General features: G+C 44.5%; 1 protein-coding gene across 1 annotated transcript; it reads right to left on the bottom strand.

Moving 5' to 3' along the window:
- Nucleotides 1–23,376: 23,376 nt before the first annotated feature.
- LOC119324291 (NADH-ubiquinone oxidoreductase chain 2-like) lies at nucleotides 23,377–25,602 on the bottom strand. The gene is made up of 2 exons (XM_037598061.1): nucleotides 25,033–25,602; nucleotides 23,377–23,625 (listed from the first exon to the last, which is right to left on the bottom strand). Exons 1-2 carry the CDS (start codon nucleotides 25,600–25,602, stop codon nucleotides 23,437–23,439), a joined length of 759 nt encoding a protein of 252 aa, XP_037453958.1. The 3' UTR covers nucleotides 23,377–23,436.
- Between the last annotated feature and the right edge of the window lie 755 nt (nucleotides 25,603–26,357).

Raw genomic sequence — 26,357 nt, forward strand, 5'->3', positions numbered from 1 at the left:
AAACAGCCCCCTACCAAGCATCATCCGTAGGCCTTTCCAAAGGCTATGATGGTAATTTCCCACTGCTCGAATCAGGGTCGCGGGAGATTTTCCCGCCGACCTGAAAATTTTGTGACACTGAACTCCTAGTGTGGCGTGTTGGGTGATTCGGCTAAGCAACTAGTGAGTAGTACTAGTAAACTCTGCATATTAGGTTTGACCGAAGTCAAACTTCCTAAAGTTTGACCAAGTTTATAGAAAAATATAAACATTTACCATAACAAATATGTATGATGTGGAAGTACGTTCAATAATGAATCCAATGGTATTTATTTGTTATTGTATATGTTAATATTTTTTATTATAAACTTTCTGTGAGTGTACAAAACTTGACTTTGACCAATGCTAATACGCGGACTTGAATAAAAACGAGGGAATACACAATTGTTTTCTTAGTTTGTAGTGAACTAATCATTTGTTGAAATTGTGAAATAAATATATTAGGCTACTGACTTCGATATGTAATGGTCTATACAATTCAATAGTTACAATCATCATCGAATTCCAAGATGTATACGAGGTCTATAGTACTTCACAACATGCTCAAACTCACATAATCGCAGTAAAATGAGAATCTAAATGCATTTCATAGTTATTACTTTGTAGGATGCAACAAAACCAACCATAACTCTACATCAGCCATTATAAAAGCAACATTTTGAACATATCCCAATGTGTGAATGAAACGTGCAGAGAGAGCTTGCGAAGATGGAGCAGATAGGGCGGGAAAGATTGTATGAATGTGGACAAGAGAGTAGGATACAAACCTAACAAGACAAAGAGATAGAGAGAGATAGAGAGAGAGAGAAAGAGAGAGGAAGAAGTTAGGTCTGTGAGAAAGATGGAGACATGTAATATACGTGAGATGCGTGTGCATCCGGATTCTGTACATGTGGAAGGAGAATAGACAACAAGTTTGATGAGAGAGCTGGAAAAACATGGACGAGAGGGGAAGGATCTTGTGGGTTGAGGGATTGCTAATTTTGTGCGGGGGAGAGAGGGATTTGTAATTTTGTGCGAGAGAGAGAGAGGATGGGGGAGGAGTCAGTCAGCCATCGTCACATCATCCTGCTTCCAAATGGCCCCGCGTTCTCTAGCGTAGTGTGGTCGCCATCTTCGATCTCCTCGATGCCCTCTTTGAACATTGAGGTGTTGTGCATGCTGGGGTGCAGAGAAGCACAAGCAAGAGTGGTCACCATATAACCTTGGATGGGGATTAATTGTGTGCTCGGGGGAGGGGGTGTGTGTGTGTGTGCTGTGCTCTCTCTCTGTGTGTGTGTGTGTGTGTGTGTGTGTGTGTGTGTGTCAGATATTGAGAGAAAACAAACCTAAGAAGAGAAATGTGTGTGTATGTGACCGAAAGCTACATGCTAAACAGGGTATTCACGAAGAGATTGTGCGGGCCTTGAGGTGGGCAGGGGCCGGGTGAGGGTGTCAAAATGTGAGCGTTGATGCATGTGTTACATGCGATCGTGCGAGGGACGGACGAATCGAGAGAGATGGTTGTTGTGTTCCGGATGCTCCTCTCTCTATTTCTCTATCTCTCTCTCTCACACACACAAGTAAAACAGAAGACCGTTCTCTCATGTATACACAATGTATCGGCATCTGTCTATGTCTCACTCATGCATGATCATTTGCACATTCACACCTCTCTATGTCTCTATCACACGCACACCGTCTCCACATTGCCCTTCCGCCACAACACACATATGGACACATACACACGTTCTCTCTCAGTCACACACACAAAATCAGTATTAAAAAATCTAGGGTGCACCTAAAACGTCCAAATCCAAATAAACACGAACTGGAGCTAAATTCAAATATATGGAAATATTGTAGCGTCAAGAACTTTTCCAGGAAAAAAAAGTTGAGTAATATTCGGGGATTGTTTTCACACACAAAAAAAGGTTCGGTGGATGTCCTTCGAGCGCGACATGGTGACGCACCGTTCAATCGACCGCGCGGCCGCGGTTCACGCGCTTGCACAGGATTCCGTATCGTGGTTGTGGTAACTAATAAAAGCGCTGCCTATGTCTAATGTTTACATGTACTAGTATGGTTTTCTTTGAAGTTTGACCAACCCTATATAAAACTAAAGTAAGCTCCCATACGCGCACTCATCAATATGTCACCGCTGCCGTTATGCATGCTGGCGCCTGCCTGCTCCGGCCAAAAAATTCTCGCCCGTCACCGCCGTGTCGCCGCCATCCCTGTGCCATGAAGCCAAAGGCTCGCCCTCTCACGTCGTCTGCAGTCCCTCCTCGCGATGTCGCCGCGCTGCCAAGCACGAGAGCAGCTGGTGGAGCCGCGTCTATGCACGCAGCGTATGAAGAGGAGGATGAGCGCATGCTCCAGCACACCGGCGAGGAGGAACTAGCATGTCATTGTCGTCTACGCCCGCGCGGAGGAGGCGCGCATGGTGGCTGTCGCGGCGGAAGCCGATCGCGCGGGCGTCGAGCCCGCAAACCGGGTGCGGACGCGGAATCTACCTTCGAGACCTTGAATGCCACGTGGATCCTGCAATTTGAAGGAGCAATTTGGGTCAGTCGACTCTTTTGAGCCGTTTGATGCAACATGGATGGCTAGAAGGGCTTCTTCAACCTTCGAAATTGATGCACGGTTCATCTTCTCAGCCCGCCACACGCCTAACCGCCTGCTGCCGCCGCCCATCCCTCCCCTGAACCGCCTTCCACCGCCATGCTCCCCCCACCCCCACCATCCATTTAACCCGATAAAGTTTTTCTGGCGAACTGCATCCCACACCCAACATTCATAAGATAGATCATGGGCACCCTGCCACCCTAATACAGATACTAAGGTAGCTTCTCTGCTGTCTTCTTCCTTCGCTCCGTCGAACTTCTTTCAAAAATCGACTGACCCAAATTATACTACTCGTACGAATGTATTAAGTACAGTAGGAACACGAAGATACGAGAAGTAGTACCAACTGCAAGAACAACAGTAGTAAGACATAGTACTAGTACTACTGTATGTACTAAAGAGTTCAAATAACGAGAAAGAACTAAACATAGTTCTGTTGGGGCCTCATGACAACACACCCTTGAAAATAAACTAAGCAACCAGTCCGCTTGACACTGTAGTAGAACCAGCATGAGCGACGACACTACCACCTACTTGGAGTCCGAGTCCATGTCCTTGACTTCGTCCTCGTCCCTCTTCCTCTCCCTCTCTGCTTGAGCTGGAAACTGGGCTCTGCTTCTTCATCCACCCCTTGTAGATATTTAAACAAAGGTAGGAATCCATTGTTGCGTACAACATGTGATCATCATCTAATGTCTTCGACTCCCATGCATGATGAAACTCGTGATGAGGTTTCTTCAGTTTAGCGTACAAAGGATCAATCATGGTTGCTGCCTGGGTCAGCATTGAAGGCTGAGAGGAGGACACCAGGCTTGCCTTCTGGAGATCGAAGGGCTGGCCTACAACGAGGCCTATCCGACGCAGAACATCCCTGTTGTTCCTAAAGTCTACAGTAACGAATTTCACTCATTCGTCCTTGAGGAAGTTCTTAAAATCCTAGCACTCAACATCGGCATGGCATATGTGGTAGACCAAGCACATGTTATGTACGCAAACCTAGATCACGGCGGGCTTCTTCCTCTCTGCCTCCTTTAGAATCTTCTCTCTTTCTAGGACTGTGGTGTACTCAACATCTAGCCCAGCGACCCACTCATCCGTTGAACTGTTGAACATGCGTAGGAAGCGAGAAGGCATGCTTTCAGCGTCGCAGATCCACATGTGTAGATGACGATGAACTCATCGCCGGTGATGGCTTTAACCTGGTACTCAGCGGAGACCATGGAGATTTGGGAGGCCATGGATTTTGGAGGGTTAGGAGAAGTTGAACTGGTGTACCCCGCAAAAAAAAGTTGAACTGGTGTAATGTGAAAGGACATGACGACTGGGAGCGAACTGTTGTAAGGTAGAAGACGGGGACGAGTAGGGCGTGCGAATGGCGTGGGGTTGTTGGCTTGCCCGGTGGATAAACGGCTGCAAGCCCCCAAAGAGTTCTCGAGAACTATGCGGGGCCCATTAGATGTCATATCTACTAGACCCATATCATAGGCCTGACGGTATAGCTTCTGTCTGTTCGCACGCCATGCCGGCGCGTGGATGTAACTTCACTTAATTCCGTCAACCATCGCGCCTCCCATGACATTCGCCTCCCTCGTGCGGTCGTGCCCTTTGAGACTTCGACCGGCTATAAATGAGCAATTTGTTTTGCCTACTCCGCATGCATGATACTCCCTGTGGTCCTTTTTACTTCCGTCAACCGTTTGCAAAGTGTTCGACCAAATTTACTAAAAATATCAATATCTACAATACTGATTATAATGAGTATAAGAACTATGTTTTATAATGAGTATAAAAATATTGATTTGACATTGTGAATGTTGATACATTTTTCTATAAGTTTGGTCAAAGTAGAGGTACATTGACTTCAGACAAAACTTAAATGCACAATGCAGACTAGTTCTTCTGTCCAGGTGCGTGCCATGTCCTATCTTGTCATCACAACAAGGTTAGCTATTAGAGTACTACTACCTCCCTTCTAGTTTAAAGGGCTCAATTCAAAAATTTCACCTACTCTTAGCAAGATAGAGGCGGTGGAATAGTTTTTGTAGTCTGCAAAAGTACTCAACTAATGATGTCCTTCTTCACAAAAAAATGTGTTTACCAATGCATGCATGAACACTAGTTACTCTAACCCCCCTCTCTTCTTTAATTCTTTGCCACATCAGCATGTTTTCCATTCCCGTGTGCATGATACCAGCTAAGATACCACCATTATGGCCAGCCTTAATCATCGCATGCAATAGTTTAGTGCACCTTGAAATATGAACATGTGTGGGGCGTGTAGGTTTTTAATGACTTGAGACTATACCTAGCCCGGCATGCAAGATGACTTATTATGCACTATTCCCCATACCTGCAGGAAGCCCGTTCGTCTCCAAATCTTTTCCTCTCCATGTGTGGAAACAATATGCCTGCTAGACTCTCCTTCTCCCTCCGGCGGTCCCACCACTCCACCCCGTGTGGAAAAATCTACATGCATGACTCTCCTCCCCCCACGCTCTGCCAATCCATTGTGACCAGCAATATTTCCACCCCTTCCCTCCCCCGTAATTTACTCCAACAAATATGCCCACGTAGCTATTACGTTAATCACGCAACATATCTTCCGGGACGCTGCTTCAGTTACTTAACTACAGGTGCATTGGGTCACTAACATATGGGCCCAACAGGGGTCTGGCCCACATGTCAGTGATGGAACTGGACCTGCAGTTAAGTCAGTGCAGCTCAGTCCATATCTTATGTAGGTGTGCCATTGCTCGCTATAAATATTGCGCCTCCCACGGCATTCGGAAGAACGCTCACGTTCATCACTATATCCTCCCCCTCCCTCTCACGTCGACCACCATGGCATCGCCCCTCCCAATCCTAGGTGCCCCTCCCTGCACCGCCCGGATGGTCACGCATCGTTGTTCCGTTCCTCTCCGCCACTAGTTGAGGAGGACGCGTCGGCGTTCCACTCCTCGCCGTGACGCGTCGAGGTGGACGCGTCGGTGTTCCCAATCTCGCCAGCACATGCGTCGGAGGATGCGTCGGCTCCCCGCTACGAGGAGAACGCCGTGCCGCCCACCGAGCCCCCCATCCTTGAGGAGCTTTGGAAAGAAATGGATGTCGCCATGTGGGAGGCTTTACCGCCGGCAGAGCACGCCAATAGAGGCGGAGAAGAAGGCCGAGGAAGAGAAGCGCGTTGCGGGGCAAGCTGCCTGGCAGGTCTATGTCGCGTTCGAGAGAGTCAGGCAATTGGCTCTTTGGCAGAAGGCTTGTGCAAGGGTCGTGAGGGTGGCGGAGGACGCCCGTGCCAAAGCCCTGAGTGTAGTCAGGCCCAAGCGCCTCATCTACGCTTGGCGATACGTGGACCGGGTGCACGCTTCCAGCGAGGAGGAGTACCTGCTGGTGCCGGATCACCACACCTGTGAGATCGCGCTCGCCCGCCGGCAAGCCACCAATCAGCACCTCGCGAGTTGCGAGGCTGAGGAAGAGGCGTTGTGTCGGCGCGCTGGAAAACGGCCGCGCTCCAGGGCACTCGTGGCTTTTAGTAGGAGTATAGTTTAGTTTTGTAAGGTGATCTCATTAGTTTTGGGACGCAAATGATAAATCCCAAATGTTCGGGGATTATTAATGTCCTTAATTAAGTATGTAAGAGGGAAAGTTTGGAAACCTTGTGTATCCATACGCATTTTGTAAGTAGGTGCATATAGCACAAACTTTACTACTATATACTATCGCACTACACGTCTCTCTCTATATATGCTTGCAGACTGTGCTACTCCCTCCGTCCAGGTGAATAAGTCATCTTTGGTTGTGCACTGTGACCAAGAAGGAGGGAAGACTTTATACACCTAGACGGAGGGAGTACTACTATTACTTATGTACGTGCAAATGCACGTTTTAACATTGTGATCCGGTTTTTGTAAAAGTAGAAAAATAGCACTAGTCAAGCTTGTGAAACGATTCAATGCAAAACAAATGCAAAAATGCTCGTTTGATTGTTCACTTTTAGCTTCCTTCTCTGTGGTTATTTCTCTATCGTACTTTTTACGGAGTATCTCACTGGTCAGAACGACATGCAAATTCCTAAACCGCTTCCTACACCCTGTATTGAGTTTTTTGCCAAACAAGTTGTGCCGTGCAATTGGAATTCCAACTTGAGTACTAGTACTACTAGTAGGATTACTAGGGGCCAGTTCATTTAGGCTTCTAGATTAGTAGTAATCCCATTACTACTAGCTCCATCCTGGTTTATTGGTCCCCATTGTAATTTGTGTCAAATTTTGATCATAAATTTAACTAATGAAATGTTTGTGCATGTCACATGCACTAACATTTTATTAGTTAAATCTTTGGTCAAAATTTACCACAAATTACAATGGTGACGAATAAACCAGGACGGAGGTACTAGTAGTAGTTTAGAAGCCCAAATAAATGAGTGAGGCGCCTTAATGTTACTCTCCACTGTGACTAGTCTTATGGGAAAAGCTGGGGAAGAGACGGCTTATTTTTTAAGCCGCCAAAAGAACTGGCCCTAGGAGTAGTAGCTAGGGATACTAGGAGTAGTAGCTAGGTATATGAACCGGAGTAAGTAAATGCAGAGGGATGAAATGCAAAAAAGACGGAGGGATGTGATGGTTGCTTGTCCGTTTATTTTACCAGGCCACCTATTACTGGTAGTGGTTGGGTTTTCTGATATGACGGCTTTACTGCCGCGCCACGAGTGGGGTGAGACTCCCGTGCAGCGCTGCCCTATACACTTGTACTACGTCGGTCGTGGTTTATTAGTCCCACATTGAATTTGACTGAAGATTTAACTGAGAAAATGTTAGTGCATGTCAAAAAAACTATATCGTTGGATTCGTATTTGAACATAGTTTTTAATGATATAATTTTAGGTGACATGCATTGTCACGCCCAATATGCGACCCTATCCTAAAGGAACTCGAAGATCCCACCAAGGATAGAAGCGCATATTGGAGACGCTTTTGCAAGGTGGATATCATTACATCATACCATTACATAATAGTTGGGGATACATACAAGAGGCATACAATGACACATGAATACAACATCTTACATAAGAGCACCATCCGACGTGCGTAGGATCCGGGCCCCGACGGGCCCATCGTGCCCCGCCGCCCGCGACTCTGCGCCCGACCCCGCCGCCGGCGTGCATCGCCGCCGCCTCGCCCTCGCCGCCGACCGCGCCGACCACCACCGTGCCCCGCGTCGGCGTCCTCCGCCGCTAGCTCCATCCGCCGCCTCGCCCTCCGCGGAGCCCCGCGCGACCCCACCACCTCCGCGAGGCCCGAGCTCCTACGCCGCCGGTGCACTGCCGCCCGGCCCCGCCGTCGCTGGACCTCGCCTCCACCAGACCCCGCCGCTGGTTGCCCTGTGCTGCCGCCTCGACCCCGTCGCTGGAGCTCGCCTCCCGCCACCGGCCCGAGCGCCTTGTCGCCCGCGCATCGCCGTCCTCCTCTGCCGTTCGCCGGAGCTTCGTCGCCGGCGCCGCCATGTCGCCGGAGCCAGATCCGGTCCGGGTGGATGAGATCCACCAGGACGTGATCCAAACGGGCGTCCGCGTCCCGGATCTGCTCTTCCCGAACCACTCCATCCCGTTTTTCCCCGAGGTGCAATTTCCACCAAGTCCTGAAATTATTGCATTCTGGTGCTAACTTTGACATGTCATATCTCCGTGCATATAGCTCCGTTTTGCATGCATAATATGTCAAAATGTTCATCATGAGATGCTCTTCATTTCGTTCCATTGTGCCATGCTTTTTTGAGCTCATATTGATGCCCAAATCATCGTTGCAAGAGTGCTATATGATCTTAACCTGTTGAATCTGTTATAACTTGATGATTTGTCATTTTTTCCATGTTTGATGTGTGCCTCCTATGAACTTGAGCCCTACATGTGTTTTGAATTATGCCATGCTGTCTTTACAGTGGTGCAATCCATGTATTTTTTAGGTCTTTTAGTGATTGCATCAAGCTCGTGAAGTAGGGTACTTGCTGTTACTGTTTTGCTAGACTGTTTCTGCTATATGATGATGCTATGTAAACCTGCTACTACAAGTCATTCTATGCATAATCTGGAGATGTTCACTAAGGATGTTTTGTTGTACATGTCATGCTCTATCCATTCATGCCCTTGGTTGCATTTATAGTCTGCTGTAACTTGTTGTTATCTTGCTTCAAACTTGCTAAATAATGTCGCTGTCAGCCTGTTAACATTAAGTTTAATGTTGCCATGATTATAGTTAGTGATCCAAGCATGCTATAAACTTGCTATTGCCATTTTTAGCTTCATAAATATGTCTTCATACTTTTGGTTACCTTGTAATGCCATGTATTGCTCTGTGGTGAGTGGTACAAGCTCACCAACATGCCTACTTATTGTTGTTCCTGCCATATATGAATCTATCATATCATTTGCCATGTTTGCATGGATGCTACCATCTTTTCTGTTGATCTTTGGAATTAGTTCAGTAATGGAGTTTTGTTCTTTGTCTTTAGTATTAGCATGCCATGCCTTTTTTTGCCATGATAAGTTCCTGTAACATGTTGTTTGATAGCCCTAAACATTGTAACCTGATGTTATTTCTGCCAAGTCTGAAACTGTTATAATTTGCAATCTTGCCATGTCCTTTTGAGCATGTCATCGTGGTTTATGGAGATATCTCAGTGTTCATTTTTTGTCATGCTTTACCTATACTTCATGCCCATGCCTTTTGTTCTTATGTTGGGGTGCTGTAGCTTGTTGTTTTGATGCTTGCTATATGCCTAGTTGCTGTTTTGGACAGCTTGTCTTTTAAACTTGTAGAGTGTATGTGTTGAACCGTTACTCCGTTTCGAGTGTGCTCTATATGAAACTTGCTTGATTTTGCATGTAGTTTTATATTATCATGTTTCATCCTTGATTTGAGGTGTTTGCTTGATGTTTGTATGCATTTTGCATCAATGCCATGTTTAACTTGTTTTGCTCATATCTTCTAGGCCGTAGCTCCGAACTAAATGAACTTTATATGTAACTTGACTAGAATTTCGTGTAGATCCTCTTGGTGATCCTTAACTTGCTGATTAACAACTACAACTTAATGTTTGTTCAGATCTGGACCAATTTCTAAATTTGCATATGAAGACTTACCGGAATTGTTATATGTTGTTCCTGGCCTCATTTCAACTTGTTTTGATGTGTTGCTCTTGTATGCATCATCTCCTGCCATGAGTAGCTTCATGTAGCCTTGCCATGAATCATACTTGGTTGAGCATCATGCCTTGTCATGTGTGGTGTGTTTACCATGTTGTGTGCTTCTTCTTGATAGTTCCTATTTCGTTGCGATCGTGAGGATTCGTTCGTCTACGCTTGGTTCGGCTTTATCCGTTCGTCTTCTTCATGGACTCGTTCTTCTTCCTAGCGGGATTTCAGGCAAGATGACCGTCACCTTGGATCTCATTACTATCATCGCTATGCTAGTTGCTTCGTTCTATCGCTATGCTGCGCTACCTATTATTTGCTCTTCAAGCCTCCCAAATTGCCATGTCAGCCTCTAACCTTTTCACCCTTCCTAGCAAACCGTTGCTTGGCTATGTTACCGCTTTGCTCAGCCCCTCTTATAGTGTTGTTAGTTGCAAGTGAAGTTGAAGATTGCTCCAAGACGGACAAGATTATGTTGGGATATCACAATATCTCTTATTTAATTAATGCATCTATATACTTGGTAAAGGGTGGAAGACTCGGCCTTATGCCTGGTGTTTTGTTCCACTCTTGCCACCCTAGTTTCCGTCATACTGGTGTTATGTTCCTTGATTTTGCGTTCCTTACGCGGTTGGGTGATTTATGGGACCCCCTTGACAGTTCGCTTTGAATAAAACTCCTCCAGCAAGGCCCAACCTTGGTTTTACCATTTGCCTCACCTAGCCCTTTTTCCCTTGGGTTTCCGGAGCCTGAGGGTCATCTTTATTTAAACCCCCCCCGCCAGTGCTCCTTCGAGTGTTGGTCCGAACTAAGCTGCCTGCGGGGCCACCTTAGGGAAACTTGAGGGTTGGTTTTACTCGTAGCTAGTCTCATCCGGTGTTTCCCTGAGAACGAGATATGTGCAGCTCCTATCGGGATTTGTCGGCACATCGGGCGGCTTTGCTGGTCTTGTTTTACCATTGTCGAAATGTCTTGTAAACCGGGATTCCGAGACTGATCGGACCTTCCTGGGAGAAGGAATATCCTTCGTTGACTGTGAGAGCTTGTGATGGGCTAACTTGGGACACCCCTACAGGGTATAAACTTTCGAGAGCCGTGCCCGCGGTTATGTGGTAGATGGGAATTTGTTAATGTCCAGTTGTAGATAACTTGACACCAGATCCGAATTAAAACGCATCAACCACGTGTGTAGCCGTGATGGTCTCCTCTCGGCGGAGTCCGGGAAGCGAACACGGTTTTGGGTTATGTTTGACGTAAGTAGGAGTTCAGGATCACCTCTTGATCATTGCTAGCTTCACGACCGTTCCGTTTGCTCTCTTCTCGCTCTTATTTGCGTATGTTAGCCACCATATCATGCTTAGTCGCTGCTGCAACCTCACCACTTTACCCCCCTTCCTTTCCCTTTAAGCTTTGCTAGTCTTGATACCCATGGTAATGGGATTGCTGAGTCCTCGTGGCTCACAGATTACTACAACAACAGTTGCAGGTACAGGTTATGCGATGATCATGACGCGAGAGCGATGTTTGCTTGTTTGGAGTTCTTCTTCTGCTTCTTCTTCGATCAGGGGATATGTTCCAGGTCGGCAGCCTGGGCTAGCAGGGTGGATGTCATTTGAGTTCTTGTTTGTGTTTCATCCGTAGTCGGATGGTGCTCTTATGTAAGAAGATGTTGTATTCGTGTGGCATTGTATGCCTTTTGTATGTATCCCCATCTATTTATGTAATGTTGATGTAATTATATCCACCTTGCAAAAGCGTTTCAATATGCGGGTCTATCCTTGGTGGTACCTTCGAGTTCCTCTTGGATAGGGTCGCATATTGGGTGTGATAAGTTGGTATCAGACCCGAAGAAGAAGTTTAATAAGCAGTAGAAGAATAACCCGCAGAAGAAGTTTAATCGCTTCCAGAGATCGGAGCCAGACAAAGATAAGACTCAACGGCGGCACGATCGGGATGATCGGGTAAAAAATGAGTCAAAACTTGTAAAACCCCGGTTTTGGCCTTGTTACTAAGGAGAAATTGACATACTTATCAAATAGAGATAGAATTGTTTCAAAAAGAGATCAGGAAAGAACCATTTCCCAATCAAATAAAACAGGAAAGCATGAGGCTCGAAGCCCTTTCTCATTTCGAATTTCATCTTAGTATCGGTAATGCCCCGCCCCAAAGTATTTCATCGCAATCACACACTAGCTTGGTTGGAAAGCTCGTTTGCACCCACTAACTAATACCTTCTCGTCAGTATGGAATTCTTCATGCTTTCGCCTTGCTTTGTAGTCATTCTCTATGAGTAATCGGTCCGAACTCAATTTCAAGAAAAAACTCTATCTCGCATGTGGCCAAGAGTAGTGAAAATGGTATTTAGCTTAGTCAATATACAACACAACTGCTGATTCTTCGCGAGATGAAAACCCTTTGTCCTCCGTCTGCAGGGGCAATTCCTGAGAAAAGTGCTACTAGCCTTTGTTTTGGTCATGTCCACAGGCCTTTCCACTCGTCTTTATTTGTCTTTCTTCCGGCAATCTATGCATAATTCTACTTCTTGAACCACTGAATCCGCTTTTGAAAATGGATAACTAGCTCCATTCTGCGTCAAGTACTAAGGATGGGCCCAAAGCACACTTTTGAAAGGCATCAGTCACCTTAAAAACCCCAAAAGTAGGAAGTCTAGCGTGCTTCTTTAGTGCTGTTGTTCGATCAGATGCTTTCTCATTGAACGAGGCATATTAAAGTGAAAGAAGTTCCAGGTCGAGTCCCGAGAAGGTGATAGTTGATTTTGATCATGAAGTTGGCTCTGGACTTTGGAATTGATTCTGGAGCCCCCACCTGCTTAGGACGCCTCACCTGCTCAGGACGATCCCATTATGGATTTTCTTGAGGGGGACACGCTTGACCCAGCGCAAAAACGGGAATTCAGAAATATTCTGAATTTCATGAAGACCAAAAGCAGAACAAACCTTCAAAATGAGTGAATCGTAATAAAAAGATGTTGAGGGGGCGAGGGTAGTAGTTACGAATCCAGGCAATCAACCACTATCTAAAAACCCAGGTTGGACAACCTCATGCTGGGGGATTAGCAGGGGATTTTGTCATAAAGGAATTACGGAAATGGAAAAGGGACTTCAAAGCTCAGAAGAGACGGTCCCACTTCTATCAGGGCCTTCTCGGGGTCTTGAGCAATGTTAATTTGCATTGATTGCAAACAGGGTGCGGGATTCTCTGACGCAAACAAAGAAATGGTCCCAGAGAAAGGAATAAGTCTCTTCAGCCCGGCGCATGCCTCAAATTCATTTTTCCTTTGAATTACTCATTTTTTGAATTTCGCACCGGAAACTTTTCTAGGAGAAGTTCGAATCCGTTCCGTTCGGATATTGATCGGTCTTGGTTTGACATGGTTTACGCGTTACTGGTTCCCAGAAGAGTCAATTTCTCCATTAGCTAAACCCTTTATTACCCTACCTTTAGACTCGTATTTTGTTTGTACACAATCAACGGAGCCCCCCCCCCCCGACATATGTTGCAACGTCTTCAATAGCATGCTCTTACTTCGTCTTTCCTTAATAAGTCATCAAATTTGGTGCTTTTCGATCCCCAGTTGCTATGGGGAACAAAGGCAGAAATACAATAGAATCCTCCATTTAAGTGGTTCTCGCTTCTCCTTGTTCCTGCTCCTAACTCCTCCCCGGGTAGTTCCCAATGTTTGGCACTTTCCATACTTCGTGGGTGCAACATCAACAAATTCGCTCATGATCAAGTTACAACCTAAGATCTATGACTGTATTATGTTAACCGTTCGTATTTTGTTCATTCCATCGGTATGCTCCCAGGTACCTGTAATTGTGATCTGTTTGCCAGAACCAAGGGGTCTTTCTGTGGAAACCTTCACGAGGAATCATTGTTTTGATGGTTTTTCCGCTTTTCGCAGCTGCTCTTTCCACACCCCCGGATATCTGGTGCCAAACTGTTGCCCCTTTCCTTATATATTCGATAATCGAGTTTGCTATCTTTGTGGCATTGATTGTACAAGTTTGTGAACAGGGATGGATGAGTAGAATGAGGGAAAGCGGCTCGATCGAGAAAAAAGAGTAGACTAGAAAACCTAGAACTTCAAAAGTCACTATCAATGAATTCCCGAGCAATTCTAAACCAACATATGCTCCGTATAGACGGAATCTCAGATAAGAACCTAATAGAAGTTTCGCGACTCCTTCATGGAATATAGGTCTTAGTATATAAATAATGTCAGTTCGAACCTGACGAGTCGTTATCATCTGTTGCCCTAACTGAGTCCATTAGCTCTTGTTGCCCTTCTATGGTGGGGATCCATAGAGAGTTCGTTTTATGAAATATCTGATAAAGAAAAAAAAGACAGGTGGTTGCAGCAATCACAAACCATAGAAAAAAATGCATATCCCGTGTGTGCTATAGTTTCGGGTTCTCCTAGACCACCATTATGAACCAAAAACAACCATACCTAGTGAAGGGGAGCTCTTCGCAGCTGTTAGTGGAAATATGGAAATTGGTTCTAAAAGAGCCAAGCTAAGGATAAGAGATATGGTTGGTTGGCAGAATGGAAGGGATGCTATTCTAACGGGAACCGGGAAAAGAATGGTTCCCAATACAGGGCCCGAAGAAGAGAGACGAAAGGAAGTAGTGAAAGAAGAAATAAAGTACATGGATCAAAGTGAAAAATCACATAGCTACTAAGTCAAAACGTCCAAAGAGAATGGAGATCAAGAGGGACATGAAATCCATTAGCAGCTCTATCAGTTATTTCATTATTAGCATTCCTTAACCAATAGAAAAAGAAAGAGATCACAAGCGTTATCAGTGTCTAGACGCATCTATCTATAAAAAGGAGTAGGGCACCTGATATGAGATACATAGTGGAGTCAAGGATTGATACCACTAGTGAGAAGGCCAATAAATCGTTTTTTGTATCAGAAGGGAAAGAAGGACCATCCATTGGCAAGCACTAAAGGTAGGAATCTAGTGGCTGCTGCATCAAGCTCCATCCATGATTTTACACTCTAGAGGAGAGAACTGCTGTGAGCCAGCTTTGTAGCGACCTTTCTTATGCGGAAGCAAAACCTGTATTTCTATACGAGTTCCCTTCAGTTGCTTAGGGTGAGGAAGCCCATAATATTCCATTTATATTCTGTCTCCCTTTTCTGTTGGAGTTACATAGGAGTGGTCCATAGGGGGGGCACTAGTTACTGGTTGGGAACCATCGGTCCATAGGCGCGCGAATAGGGGTCCATCCAGTTTATTCTTTTGGGGTTGTGTGTGGGACTTTCCTCTTGATGTGGAAAAATAGGCTCTTAGGGCATATGCTGCCTTTACCGGAAAAAGAAAGTCAACGGACTTCATGGACGAGGAGGTGGAGGATGAATGGTATGGCTTGCTCACTTGTTTAAAAACTTATTTTCAAAAATAAGGAGACAGAATATAAATCTCCAAATGGAGAAAAGCATATTCTAGTATTTGCCCATAAGCATATTCAAGATAGGAGTGCTACATAAGCATATGCTAAAGGGGGAGGAATCCATTTATTATTTCTTTCTTAGCCTGCAACTATGTACAGAAATCTATCTATTATTGCCTGCATCGACAGCAAAGTAAACTCTCGCTGATGATAGAAGAACAACTCTTAGGGCAGTTGCAAGGAAACTATGAGCTATTTATTGTTCCTTTCTTAGAAAAAAAGATAAAGGATGGCTTATGGTCTATTTTCTTACTTGACTATCCTGCCTGACTTGGCCAATAAAAGATACCTAGCATGACACATCAGCTATGCCATCTGAGCCTGTCCACTTGCTAGTCAGGAAAAATAACCGCTCTGTTCCATGGGCTTCTTTCGCAGCTCTCTTCACGCTCGCTTTACGAGTGCAACCAAGTTCAATAAACTGTTCATGCTAATTCATAGACTATGCTGGTTTCTATCTAAGAGTCCTGTGAGATGCTTCCTTCTCATACACATCTAAAGCAACATTTGATCATCCGCATTAGAGAGTTTTGCAGGTCCTTGAGAGAACGTTATCCAGTCAGTTATGACTTGACCATGGTCTGAGGTGAAATTGGTCCTGGTCCGTAAAACGAAAGGTGTTGGGCAAGCACAGAGAAGTCGTCTGAAGGGGAGTTCCATAGGAATGTTCAACTTCGATCAACTTTGGTTTGGTCCCATGCCTAAAAAAGACAGAAGGTCAAAAACAAAATAGGGGTGATATAACCCACTGCTCGCCTAAGAATGTACTGACGTAATCCCTACTATGGCTTCCCAAAGGATCCAGCTGCTAAGAGGGTCCGAGCCATAACGGATTGATGTGACCGTAGCGGCGACTGGAATCGATCTGAATGAGGCAGTTATGGGACTTATCTTATATAACAATATATATGGAGGAAGGATTCAAACAAGGTGGGGGTCAAGGTGTATAATACGAGCTCCACTTTCAGGCAATGAGCTAGCTTAACCCTGATTGCTTAAGGTTTAATACAGTCATGTTGGATCTGCTACTAAGAAAGGAAGAGAAAGACTGATTGCGACAGCTCAACCGGATGAGACATCTCTTATTTACAGAACTGTGCCAATGTGTGCCTACATTGTTTGATTTCCCAGTTCCGGGTATTGGATTTTTTTTGGAATAGAAAGAATGAAACTAGTACCAGCTTATCACCAACCATGCTTTCTACCAACTCTGCCAACCCCAGACGGGAATATTGATTGCGATTTAGCCGCACCTGAGCCCGCAATTGCTGCCTCTACTCCGCCTACTTCTTGTGCCGACTTTGCCAGCCTCGCGGGGTACCGATTTCCTCCTGCTTTGTGTGCGTGCCATTGACTCCTTTAATGGGTCGAAACCTACTTAGTTCTCATTTTTATTTCGTCTATACAAGAAAATAAGGATTTGTGTTTAGCAAGACAGAGAATTGAATAAGTAAAAAGAAAGTCGTGTGTACCCTTTACCGAAAAGGAAATATGACAGATACGGTACGACATATTGCTTATTCCTGATTGATCTAGTTGACGACAGTTGCCTTGTTGGACCGATTGTGGATTGGAATAGAAGTTTCTTATATACAGATATTCGTGTTTACTGATTTCGCATACTGGGAATGGAACTTGATGTAACCCATTGGAAACTCTGTTTGAGACTCATTATCTGTTATATACGACAGGCTAATTAAGTCCTTCAATTTCAAAAAGGAGTCTTTCCTTACTTCCTTACACAAAATTGTTATGTTGTTATGCTGCTCGTGCAATCAAAACTTAGAATAGAAGAAAAATAGTTCCCTCGGGACCCATCCTCTTCTCCTTTGCTTGTGTGACTATCATGAGAAGAATTCCATTCCAAGAAGTCAAATAACAAGAAAAAGAAACGAGGTCAAGATCCATTGTTACCAGTACCAATGAAATGGAGAAAGTGTCCTCCGGGAATGCAATCTACTACATTAGTTGGTGTAGCCAAAGAAGAGGATATCCCCTTTTTTGACCCATTGGTCTTCAGACCAGACCCATACTATAGCTACAAACACTTTTGAGTCGGAGGAGACTGGCCAGATCGCCTTCTTGAGGCTCTCTGGGCTTATCGGATGTCAATCTGTATAGCCACTGGTCCCCTTCTCCTTAGTCGTTGGCATGGACACCATTCTTCCCAGTGAACTCGACGATTCCTTCCTTGCGCGTTCTGCTTGATGATGATATGACTGATAATCAGAAGCGAGAGGCTCTGCTCTCGAACCTTGACCTCCTCGATTCGATCGATGGGAGAAAAAAGGTTACGAGCGGCAGAGCACGCACAAGTCTATCAACGTCAACTCAGTCGCGCTTTGGACCGATCCTACGAATAAGAGGCATTAACAAAGCATTTATGAGACACCATACTTTCAATAGGCAAGGGCCAGCCCGAAGATCAACCGGATCTTTCTCCAAGCTAAGTTTCTACCCCCGAGGGAACCGGCCATGATGCGTGGGGGTATCGGTGCTGATAAACTCGTCTCCGCTCATCTTACCTGGAAATGGAAATAAATTATGGTAGATTACCTACCTCTTCTGAGATGAAGGAATTTCCTACTTAAGAGTCATATGCCTATTTTGCTGTTGATGTGGAGGAATTGGTACTAGCCTACTCGATATGTTCCTTGCCTGGTTCGCTATAGGAAGTGCTATCAGCAAATGAGGAGGGGAATATTCATAGGTATGAATCTTCCATCAATGGTTAAGGTTGAAGTGAAGGCAAACCTTCTTTGAATTTTGATGACTAATTATTTAGCTCTGGTATTGATAAAGAAACCATTCATACGGCCAGGTCACAGGAATGCTTCTTCGGCTTACAATTCCGAGTCAACAACCGTAACTCGAGCACTTAGCCCTAGCTCTTGCTCTTTCCTTCCTTGCAACGGGCTACCTGTGTGCCTACTAATATTTACTTACCTCAATGGTGCGCTAACTTTAGAACGAGGATTTGCCAAATTCGTATTAGGGGGGCTATGCAGCAATTCGACCACTGTTATTGTACTAGATATCTCAGGCTTATCCTAAAGAAATTATGGCTTCGCTTCTCTTCTTCCTGGTGATGGATATAGTCTCGATGGCTTTGCCCAAGTATGGCATAAAAGTCAAATAGGATATCCTTCAAAAGGGAATTTCATGTGTGAGCACCTTGCCTCTTTTAGGGAAGGCTATTTACTAAGTGAGTCTGCGCAGCATGCTACGAAACATAAGAATCATTTTGAATCACATTTGCACCCGGATTCAGCTTCTTTCGAACTAGCAAATGCTCTTTCAGAGCCAACAACGGATCGGCTTGGCCCATTCCCCATCTGGGGAAGAAAGAGTACCTAGATCTGCATCTACTAAGTATGCCCTGAAATTCATGTTATGATCCGGTCTTTCCCAAAGCTAGGGCTTCTTTTCCCATCCCTATCCTCCGCGTCAACCTATACCGGACCCAGAGTCAAAACTAAAAAGAGAATGAAGTCTCGAAAACTCTTAATTAATAAATATTCGTGCGCGTACTTTGCTTATCCTTCTCTGCCCCGTTATAGATAGTTGGGTAGAGCGAGAGGGATAGCAAGGACTTGAAAAGGGAAGGTTTTTTACGGCTAAGATGTTTCAGTTCGCCCCGACATGAAGCTACCACTTCTCTCCTATTGTTTCAAGTTGTTATCTCATTGCCCCCTTTTAGTAGCACCTTTGACCTCTATCACTCAGAGCACAAATCGTTGTGCTCCTCACTGCTCAAGAGACTTCTTATTTTCTTCTTACCCTTCGAGAAATCGGGGCAGCTGAACTCTTTCTCTTTTGGTAGTGGATTCCCTCTTAAACTACTTGCAAACGAAAAAAAGTGCAATGTTTCCGTTTTTTTCTGGATCGCATTCCTCCAGCTTTTGTTCTTTCTGACGAAAATCACTCTTCTTTACTGGGATTCCAGTACGCGACTATTGCTTTCGCTTTCACCACTCATAATAATAGTGATCTTATATTTGTATTGCAAAATGGAGAGGGAACTACTCGCTAATGGTAGTAAAACCGCCCTGCTCTTCTTGGTTAGTATGGAGAGAAGTTATCTGAAAGGTTGAAAGATGCCAACGTGAGCTAGCGTCTTGTTATGCTTAATAGCATTCCAATCTTTTAATAATAATCACTACTTGTATCTCTTTTGCTTCGCTTGGTTGATTAGTTTCACTACTTCAAATAAAACAATGAACCTTTTCCTGTGTGGCCAAAGGGACTACGTTCCTAAAGTTCGAATTGATCATTCAATCGATCTAGGAATCATGCATGGCACAAGGTAAAGGATGGAATGAGACATCTGATAAAGAGCTGAGAATGACCTTTCCCGATCTTTTGAAGGGTAAGAATAAGAACTCTGTTGTATCGATGCACTGCTCTCAGGCGAGATTGAACACGAAAAAGGTGCATCAAGGCGTGAATAAGGAAGAAGTCACCTTTGTCGGTTTTCAAATTGAGGACCAACTGTGCTTCGAAAGTGAGAGAAGAGATCTCAAAAGACCGACACCAACATCAAGAGAAACAGACGAAGCAGCTCAAGCAGAGCTAGAAACGGAAGCCGAAGTTGCATCTTCTTCCTTTTTCCATACAGAGAAAGGTGCCTTCGCTTAGATTTTTTTCTGTTGATCAGAATTCCTTAGAAGAAATTGGAAGAAAACCGTAGTGAAACGATTGAACCTTAGCGAAGTATTTTGGGTTCATTACAACCTTCTCCTATTCAGAATCGGAGAATAGGAACGAAGTAGCTCGCCTAAAGAGGAACTAAAATTCTTCTTTACTTCGATCAAGAAACTAGATTCTCAATAGAGTTGCTTACTACGAAAAGAAAGATGCCCCACCTTTAGTGATTAGATGGATCACTAGCCCTTACTCTCAGTCACTGATTCAAGAACGAATACCGAGACAGAAAAAACCCTTGCTGGTCTACTGCTTGATGGCTTTACATTGCTAAAGAATCCGTAATGGACAGCAAGAACTCTGAATCAAGAAAAGTACTAAATCGATTGGAAATGTACGCTCCTATGGGAATCAAACCCACCGCATAGGTGCCTTGTTCTACCGAGAGATGAACTAAGGAGCGGCAACCCCTACATCAGTTCTTTGTACCGCCTAGAAGGGCACGAGAGAAAAAACAAAACCAATAAAAGATCAGACGAGACAGAATTGGTAATGTGAACGTCTTTTCATCTTCTTGCCTTAGTTTCATATAACTCAACCTCGCTTTCCAAAAAAGAAGGACTGATTGAGATTTCCCTTTTATGATGGCTATCCCGTTTCTATTACTTACTGAATTTCTTGTCTACTGGCTGGAAACTTGAAAGGCTTACCACGGGATCGAAGGCAGAAGAACTTTTAGGATTGGCTAGAGGGGAACTACTCCCCCAATCCCATTTTTTCACGGGAACCCGATGTTATTAGATTCCATTCATTCATTCTGAATCTTTTATCATATCGCTTATTACGGCTATCTTTAGAATTTCATTGACTATATATGTTTCTTTCCATATGAGCTATTCCCTATTCTTTCAATCTGTCTTGTGCCACTCCAGCTTTCACTCAAGCCATTCTTTGCCTGTCGACCCTCACTCTTCCTCTTGCTTCCTTAGGAAAGAGCATAAAGAAGGCACCGAAAACAGGTGGGAAAGGAAAGGTATACTTTTAACAGCAGACAAGCGGCGCATTTAAGCCCTAAAGAACTAGCTTCCTGGAAAAAACTCACTCGATCACCAGCTTTCAGGGGATTCCCCCACTTAAGAATAAAGGGGCATAGACTATGAAAGGGCTACGTTCACTTGATGAACGGTAAAAGGTATTCTATTACATAACGAGAGCATACGAGCGGAATACGATACTATCGAGCTTTCCGAAAGTGTGAGCTGAAATTTAAGGGTAATCACACCCTTGATTCTATCACAAGCTATTGGAATTGGCTGGAACTTTCTATACCCAAAAGGGATATATAGGGGTTTGTTTTATTGATGCAATAGGGATCTTTCATAGATGGATCCCGATATGATCTTATTGATACGAGAATTAGAATCAAATAAAAGTGTTTTCTGATGCATGCACTCTTTTCTTTAGGTTAATCAGCCCTTACTTGCATTGATTTAAAGGTCCTATTTCCCGTTCCTTGCGGACTTGGTAATCTAACAACCCTTCAGGGGAGAGGATTATAGGACACCATAGCTTATCTGCCTTGATTTCCGAAACCAGAACTACTTCGGCCTTCCCTCAACTGATTGACCTAGACGACCTATAACTTATGATGTGTATAGATTGACAAATTGCTGGGTCTACCCTCAGGGCACCCTATAACTTATGTTGGGTGCCAGAGAAGAAAAGAAAGGGAAAGCGGTCTTCTTCAAGCCGAAGGGGAGCCCAGATAATTGAATGAAGGTTGGGACAGAACTCCAAAATAACAGATCGTTTCCTACTAGTTTGTTGTTCCGGTTGGGAAAGCAAGAAATGGGATAATCATTCTAGTCAATTTCTCCTAGTTTTCCTTCTGGAATTCCAGTCAGAAAATCAATGAAATAGGATTTGGATCAGAAAATCAGGAGAAGAAAAGCAACCGAACCATACATCCTGCTTTGGCCAACCCTCAATTACCAAGTTCTTACTATCTAACCTAGCTTTTTTCCATCTATCTAACCTTTGTCTATGAAACCTCGAATGCCTCTATACAGTGACGAAAATAGGGTTGTACCTGTAATAACATCTCTTGATACCAGTATTCTAGCTTATGGTTCATGTGGGATTCCTTGCTACTTCCTATAGCTCTTCTTTTGTAGATACATTAGCAACTTTGGCCTCTATGATTTTGATTACCGAGGGACTCTAATACCAGTCTTGGTGCAATCGTCAGGGTCACCCGCCTACAGTTTTCGCCATAGAAACTTTACAAGATGAGGATGGTTATGATCCTAAAAGGTATGATGACATATAGAAATTCCAAAATAGGTAAAGTCACCACCATAAGCTGAGGTGAAAGATCGAGTTGTACTTTTCAAAACTCTGCCCTGTTTATTATTTGTGGTGATAAGTTTTACATAAGATCATTTAACGGGATGCACCTTCTCATGATGCAGATCTAGATCACAAGTAAGCAGTGATGCGCGAGACGGCTCTATTCTTTTCACAAGTACAGATGGCCATCAAAGATTAGCAAAGCTATACCAAAAATAGGTTCACGTAAGAAAGTGCCTATTAGTTTGCATAGGAATGCCCGTTTTAGTTTACGGAAGAGTGCACGTAGAATAACAAAAGGGGTTATTCATGTGAAAGCCAGTTTCAACAATACCAAAATCATAACATTAACATTTCTATATTCGAATTTCAGATATATATAGACCGGACCTGAGTAGTAAGTGTTGACTCATGCGAGTCACTCCTTCTTCGCTTTGACTTCTTGGCTGGCTTGATGCTCAGTCTGGCCAATGGGATGACCCCCTTTTCTCTACTTTGTTTAGCTTTGCGAATGAGAAAGGTTCTTTTAGGTGACTTCGAACCCCATATTCATACCACTTTCCCACCTATGTATTATTTTTAAAAAGAAAACCGTGGGAATCTCTCCGAGGGTAGTAGGTCGAGGGAGAACCTTCCCTTTGCCTTATGGGACCCTCGATCATACTCTTTTCTGATAACCAGAAAGGAATGACCTAACTTACCACTGAGTAGGCGCCCTTTTTCTTTTCCTTCTAAACTAGCTGCTCTCGCTCTACCAGTTCGTACTGAACTTTCACTTTCATTTATTTCATTTATAGGCGGGCTTGATTTTTCGATTTGCATTATCCGTTGGATCCAAATCCATATCATTATCCTGATATTTACTAAGTCCAATTTGAGAATACTTTTTCTTTTTAGTCCCTTTAATTGACATAGATACAAGTACTCTACTAGGATGATGCACAATAAATAGTCAGGATAGCTCAGTTGGTAGAGCAAAGGATTGAAAATCCTCGTGTCACCAGTTCAAATCGGGTTCCTGGCATAGAAAAACGATCTGCCGAATTCCAGTAAAGCCTATCTCGCTTTTAGCCTTCATGGTGAATGGCCCACCCTTTCTTTGAACCTTGTCAATGATCGAACGAACTTACAGATATGAACTGAGTGCCATTTGATGAGTAAGATCGAACAAGGGAGAGGGATATGGAAAGGATGAAGTAATGAAAGAGGAAGTCATTGCTAGTAGTAACGACTTGTCACGATCCATTGGTTCATATAGAATCCATGTCCTAGGTCTATCAAAAAACATTCTTTTCGCTAAGCGTATATAATAAAATAGAGTGAAAGGGTCCACCCCGAAACCAAGGTGGTACTAACTAACAGCTGAGTCCTCTCCGAACCGCAGGAGATATTTGCCCATCATACGGCTCACCAACTTCACTTGCCTCTAAGGGGGGCTCGCTCCGGGAAGGTTCGGATCACTTACTATACACGGCCCTACGAAGGGGTTAGGAGCGTTTTCAAGATGATTCTTTCTTTGTCGAGACGAAAAAGGAACCCATCTTTTCGATTGAAAAATGTGAGTCTGTTTTGCCCACTTTATCCATCCCCCTCTATCAAAATGATCAAAAAGGCATTTCAAATGCTTCTTATTCCCGTGTTTGATCTTATCCATCTCTGCCCCGCTTCCATGTGGGCAGAGACCCCTGTAGAGAATGAAGAGGAGCCAAGGATCTTACTCTCAAGAGTGCTTCAATAGGCTCCACTCTCTCCCCTGAATAAGTCAGTCTCCGTTAGCCTCGGCTGAGATGGGGATAACGAGTCGACGATTGAAGCCCCCAATGTTCTGCCAGACACTGGACAGGGGTAAGCTCTATAAATGTGTAGAGCCAAGTGTGGTGTAGTAGTAGGCACTTCTAGGCCCCTTCTCGGCTACTGGATCACTCCAGTGCTTCGGGTACTACGGACCCTCTGCCATCCATTGCAGCAGAGCCGTTTCATGAGTGGGGGGGGGGGCTAAGCGCAGTTCTTTGAATCAAAGGTTTCATGAAATCGAAATCGATTATTTTTTATATATCTGGATAGATGGATGGATCTATCTTTCTATTAAGATATCTTTTGCAATCAGCCCCAAATCCTTGATTTGGCCAGGAAACAAAGCACTGCTTTGGGCCCAGGAAGCGAAGGGAATGAGCTTGGCTGCTTCTCCCCCACACTTCTTTATTTCTCCGTGCCCCTTCCGCATGCGCTCCGTGCGCCATTGGCGCTTTGCTCTATTCTTATTTCTTCATTGGAGGGTTCGGATGGACTTCGCCGTTCTTTCCCAACGAAAATGGAAAGGGCTGTATCACATCGAGATGTCGATTCATTTTCCGCCCCAAATGAGATGGGGAATTAGTCACCTCTGTCCCTTCATCTTTTTGAAAGGAATCGAGGCCTGGCCCGGCTCGCGTCGTTCCAACAACCGACGGGGAGCACCTCAGTATACGATCGCGTGCAGTAACTAGGAGTCCTATTACACCTAAGGCCAACTTCCATTCACCAAACCCAGGTTCATCTCGTGTAGTGATTGTGGACTCGTACAAGGATATGGAGTCGATGGTTGATGTATCAGACTCGACCCTGTCTTTCGTAGCATGCATTCCCATCTGTGTTGCAACTGATTCGGTAAGCTACATGTCCGGTGCACGGAAAACTGCCTTCGGTCTCCCAACCTTACTCATGGCAACCTTTCGGCCACCCAACGACCTATAACGCTAGTCACTACTCCCACTGGGGCTAGGAAGTAAGCCCCACAACCCAAAGCGGCGAAGAACAAATAGAATTTGCTACAAAAGCCGGCTAACGAGGGTATTCTTGTGTATGAGAACATTGTAATGGAGAAGGTCATAGCCGAAATAGGATTCGTTTTGGCTAGAGCGCCCAAATCCGCTATATATTTGACACGGGTTTGCCGTAATGCTGGAACTATGGCGAATGCATCTATCGTCATTGATGCATAAATAAATATACCAATTAGTAGTGATTGAATTCCTTCTATGGTTCCACATGAGAAACCAGTACGAATATAACCTACATGTCCAATCGAACTATGAGCTAGAGGTCTTTTGACTTTCGTTTGGGCCATGGCGGCCAGTGCTCCTAAGATCATAGAAGCAATGCTGCAGAAAAAGAAGATTTCTTGTAATGTACCCTCATAGGAAGCAACAATAGAAACACGTGACATATTTGCAGAAATAGAGATTTTAGGCGCAATAGAAAGGAATGTTGTCACCGGGGTGGGTGAACCCTCATAGATATCAGGTGCCCACATATATAGAGTCAAAAGAGAGATTGAGTCCAAGGGAGAGGGGGGTTTTCTTGGGGCTCAAGAGATTGAATAGATAGGGCCCCACAAGTTGTTAATTCGTCGCTGGGGAATTCACACAAAAGGGAAGGACTTATTCTCAACAAAAAAAGTGCTCTCTGAACCAAACGTGAAAGTTGTTTTCCATCAGACGGCTGTTCATGTAACTCCACTCTCGGCTTGGATTATATATCCATTTGGTCCGCTCTCGTCCATTCCACACGCTGCCTAGCAGAGACGTGGTTATCTGAAGTGGATTCTCTCTTTTGTAGTAGATGTCGAACCTGCTGCTCAGTGGGCGGGCGCAGCAGCTACATGGACCCCTTTCTTTATGTTGTTGCTAGCGCTTTCCCGGGCCAAGCTGGAATTATTTATTAGAACGTCGGCAGGCAAAGCCCGAAGGAAGGCTGCTATCCCCTCGACCTTCTTCCTTTTTGATGAAAAACAAATCGACATCTCAATCTCCGAAAGCGTTTTCCTTACCCAGCTAATATCCCCCCTTCGTCGAGCCTTTCCTTTAGTGGTAAGGGATATGCACCTTATTTGAACGTCGGCAGGCATTCCGGAATTCTCCTTTTTTGGCCCCGGGTGAACATAGGCTCAAGCATGATTGGAGGGGTCCTAGCTACGCCATGCATTCAATAAAAAGAAAGCAAGCCTCTGGGAAGCTGCAGGGATTACAAAAAGAGGGTGCTTTCCTGTGTTGTACTGAAAAAAGGACA

This window comes from Triticum dicoccoides, chromosome 6B, assembly GCF_002162155.2.
Source record: "Triticum dicoccoides isolate Atlit2015 ecotype Zavitan chromosome 6B, WEW_v2.0, whole genome shotgun sequence".
NCBI lineage: Eukaryota > Viridiplantae > Streptophyta > Magnoliopsida > Poales > Poaceae > Triticum > Triticum dicoccoides.

Bases quoted from the DNA above. Each gene is read 5' to 3' on its own strand.
- LOC119324291 (XM_037598061.1), bottom strand. From the start codon at position 25,602: ATGTGGGCACCTGATATCTATGAGGGTTCACCCACCCCGGTGACAACA. The intron at 23,626-25,032 runs TGGGTGGCCGAA...CCTTTCACTCTA, and splicing joins TGACTAGCGTTATAGGTCGT to TTTTATTATATACGCTTAGC.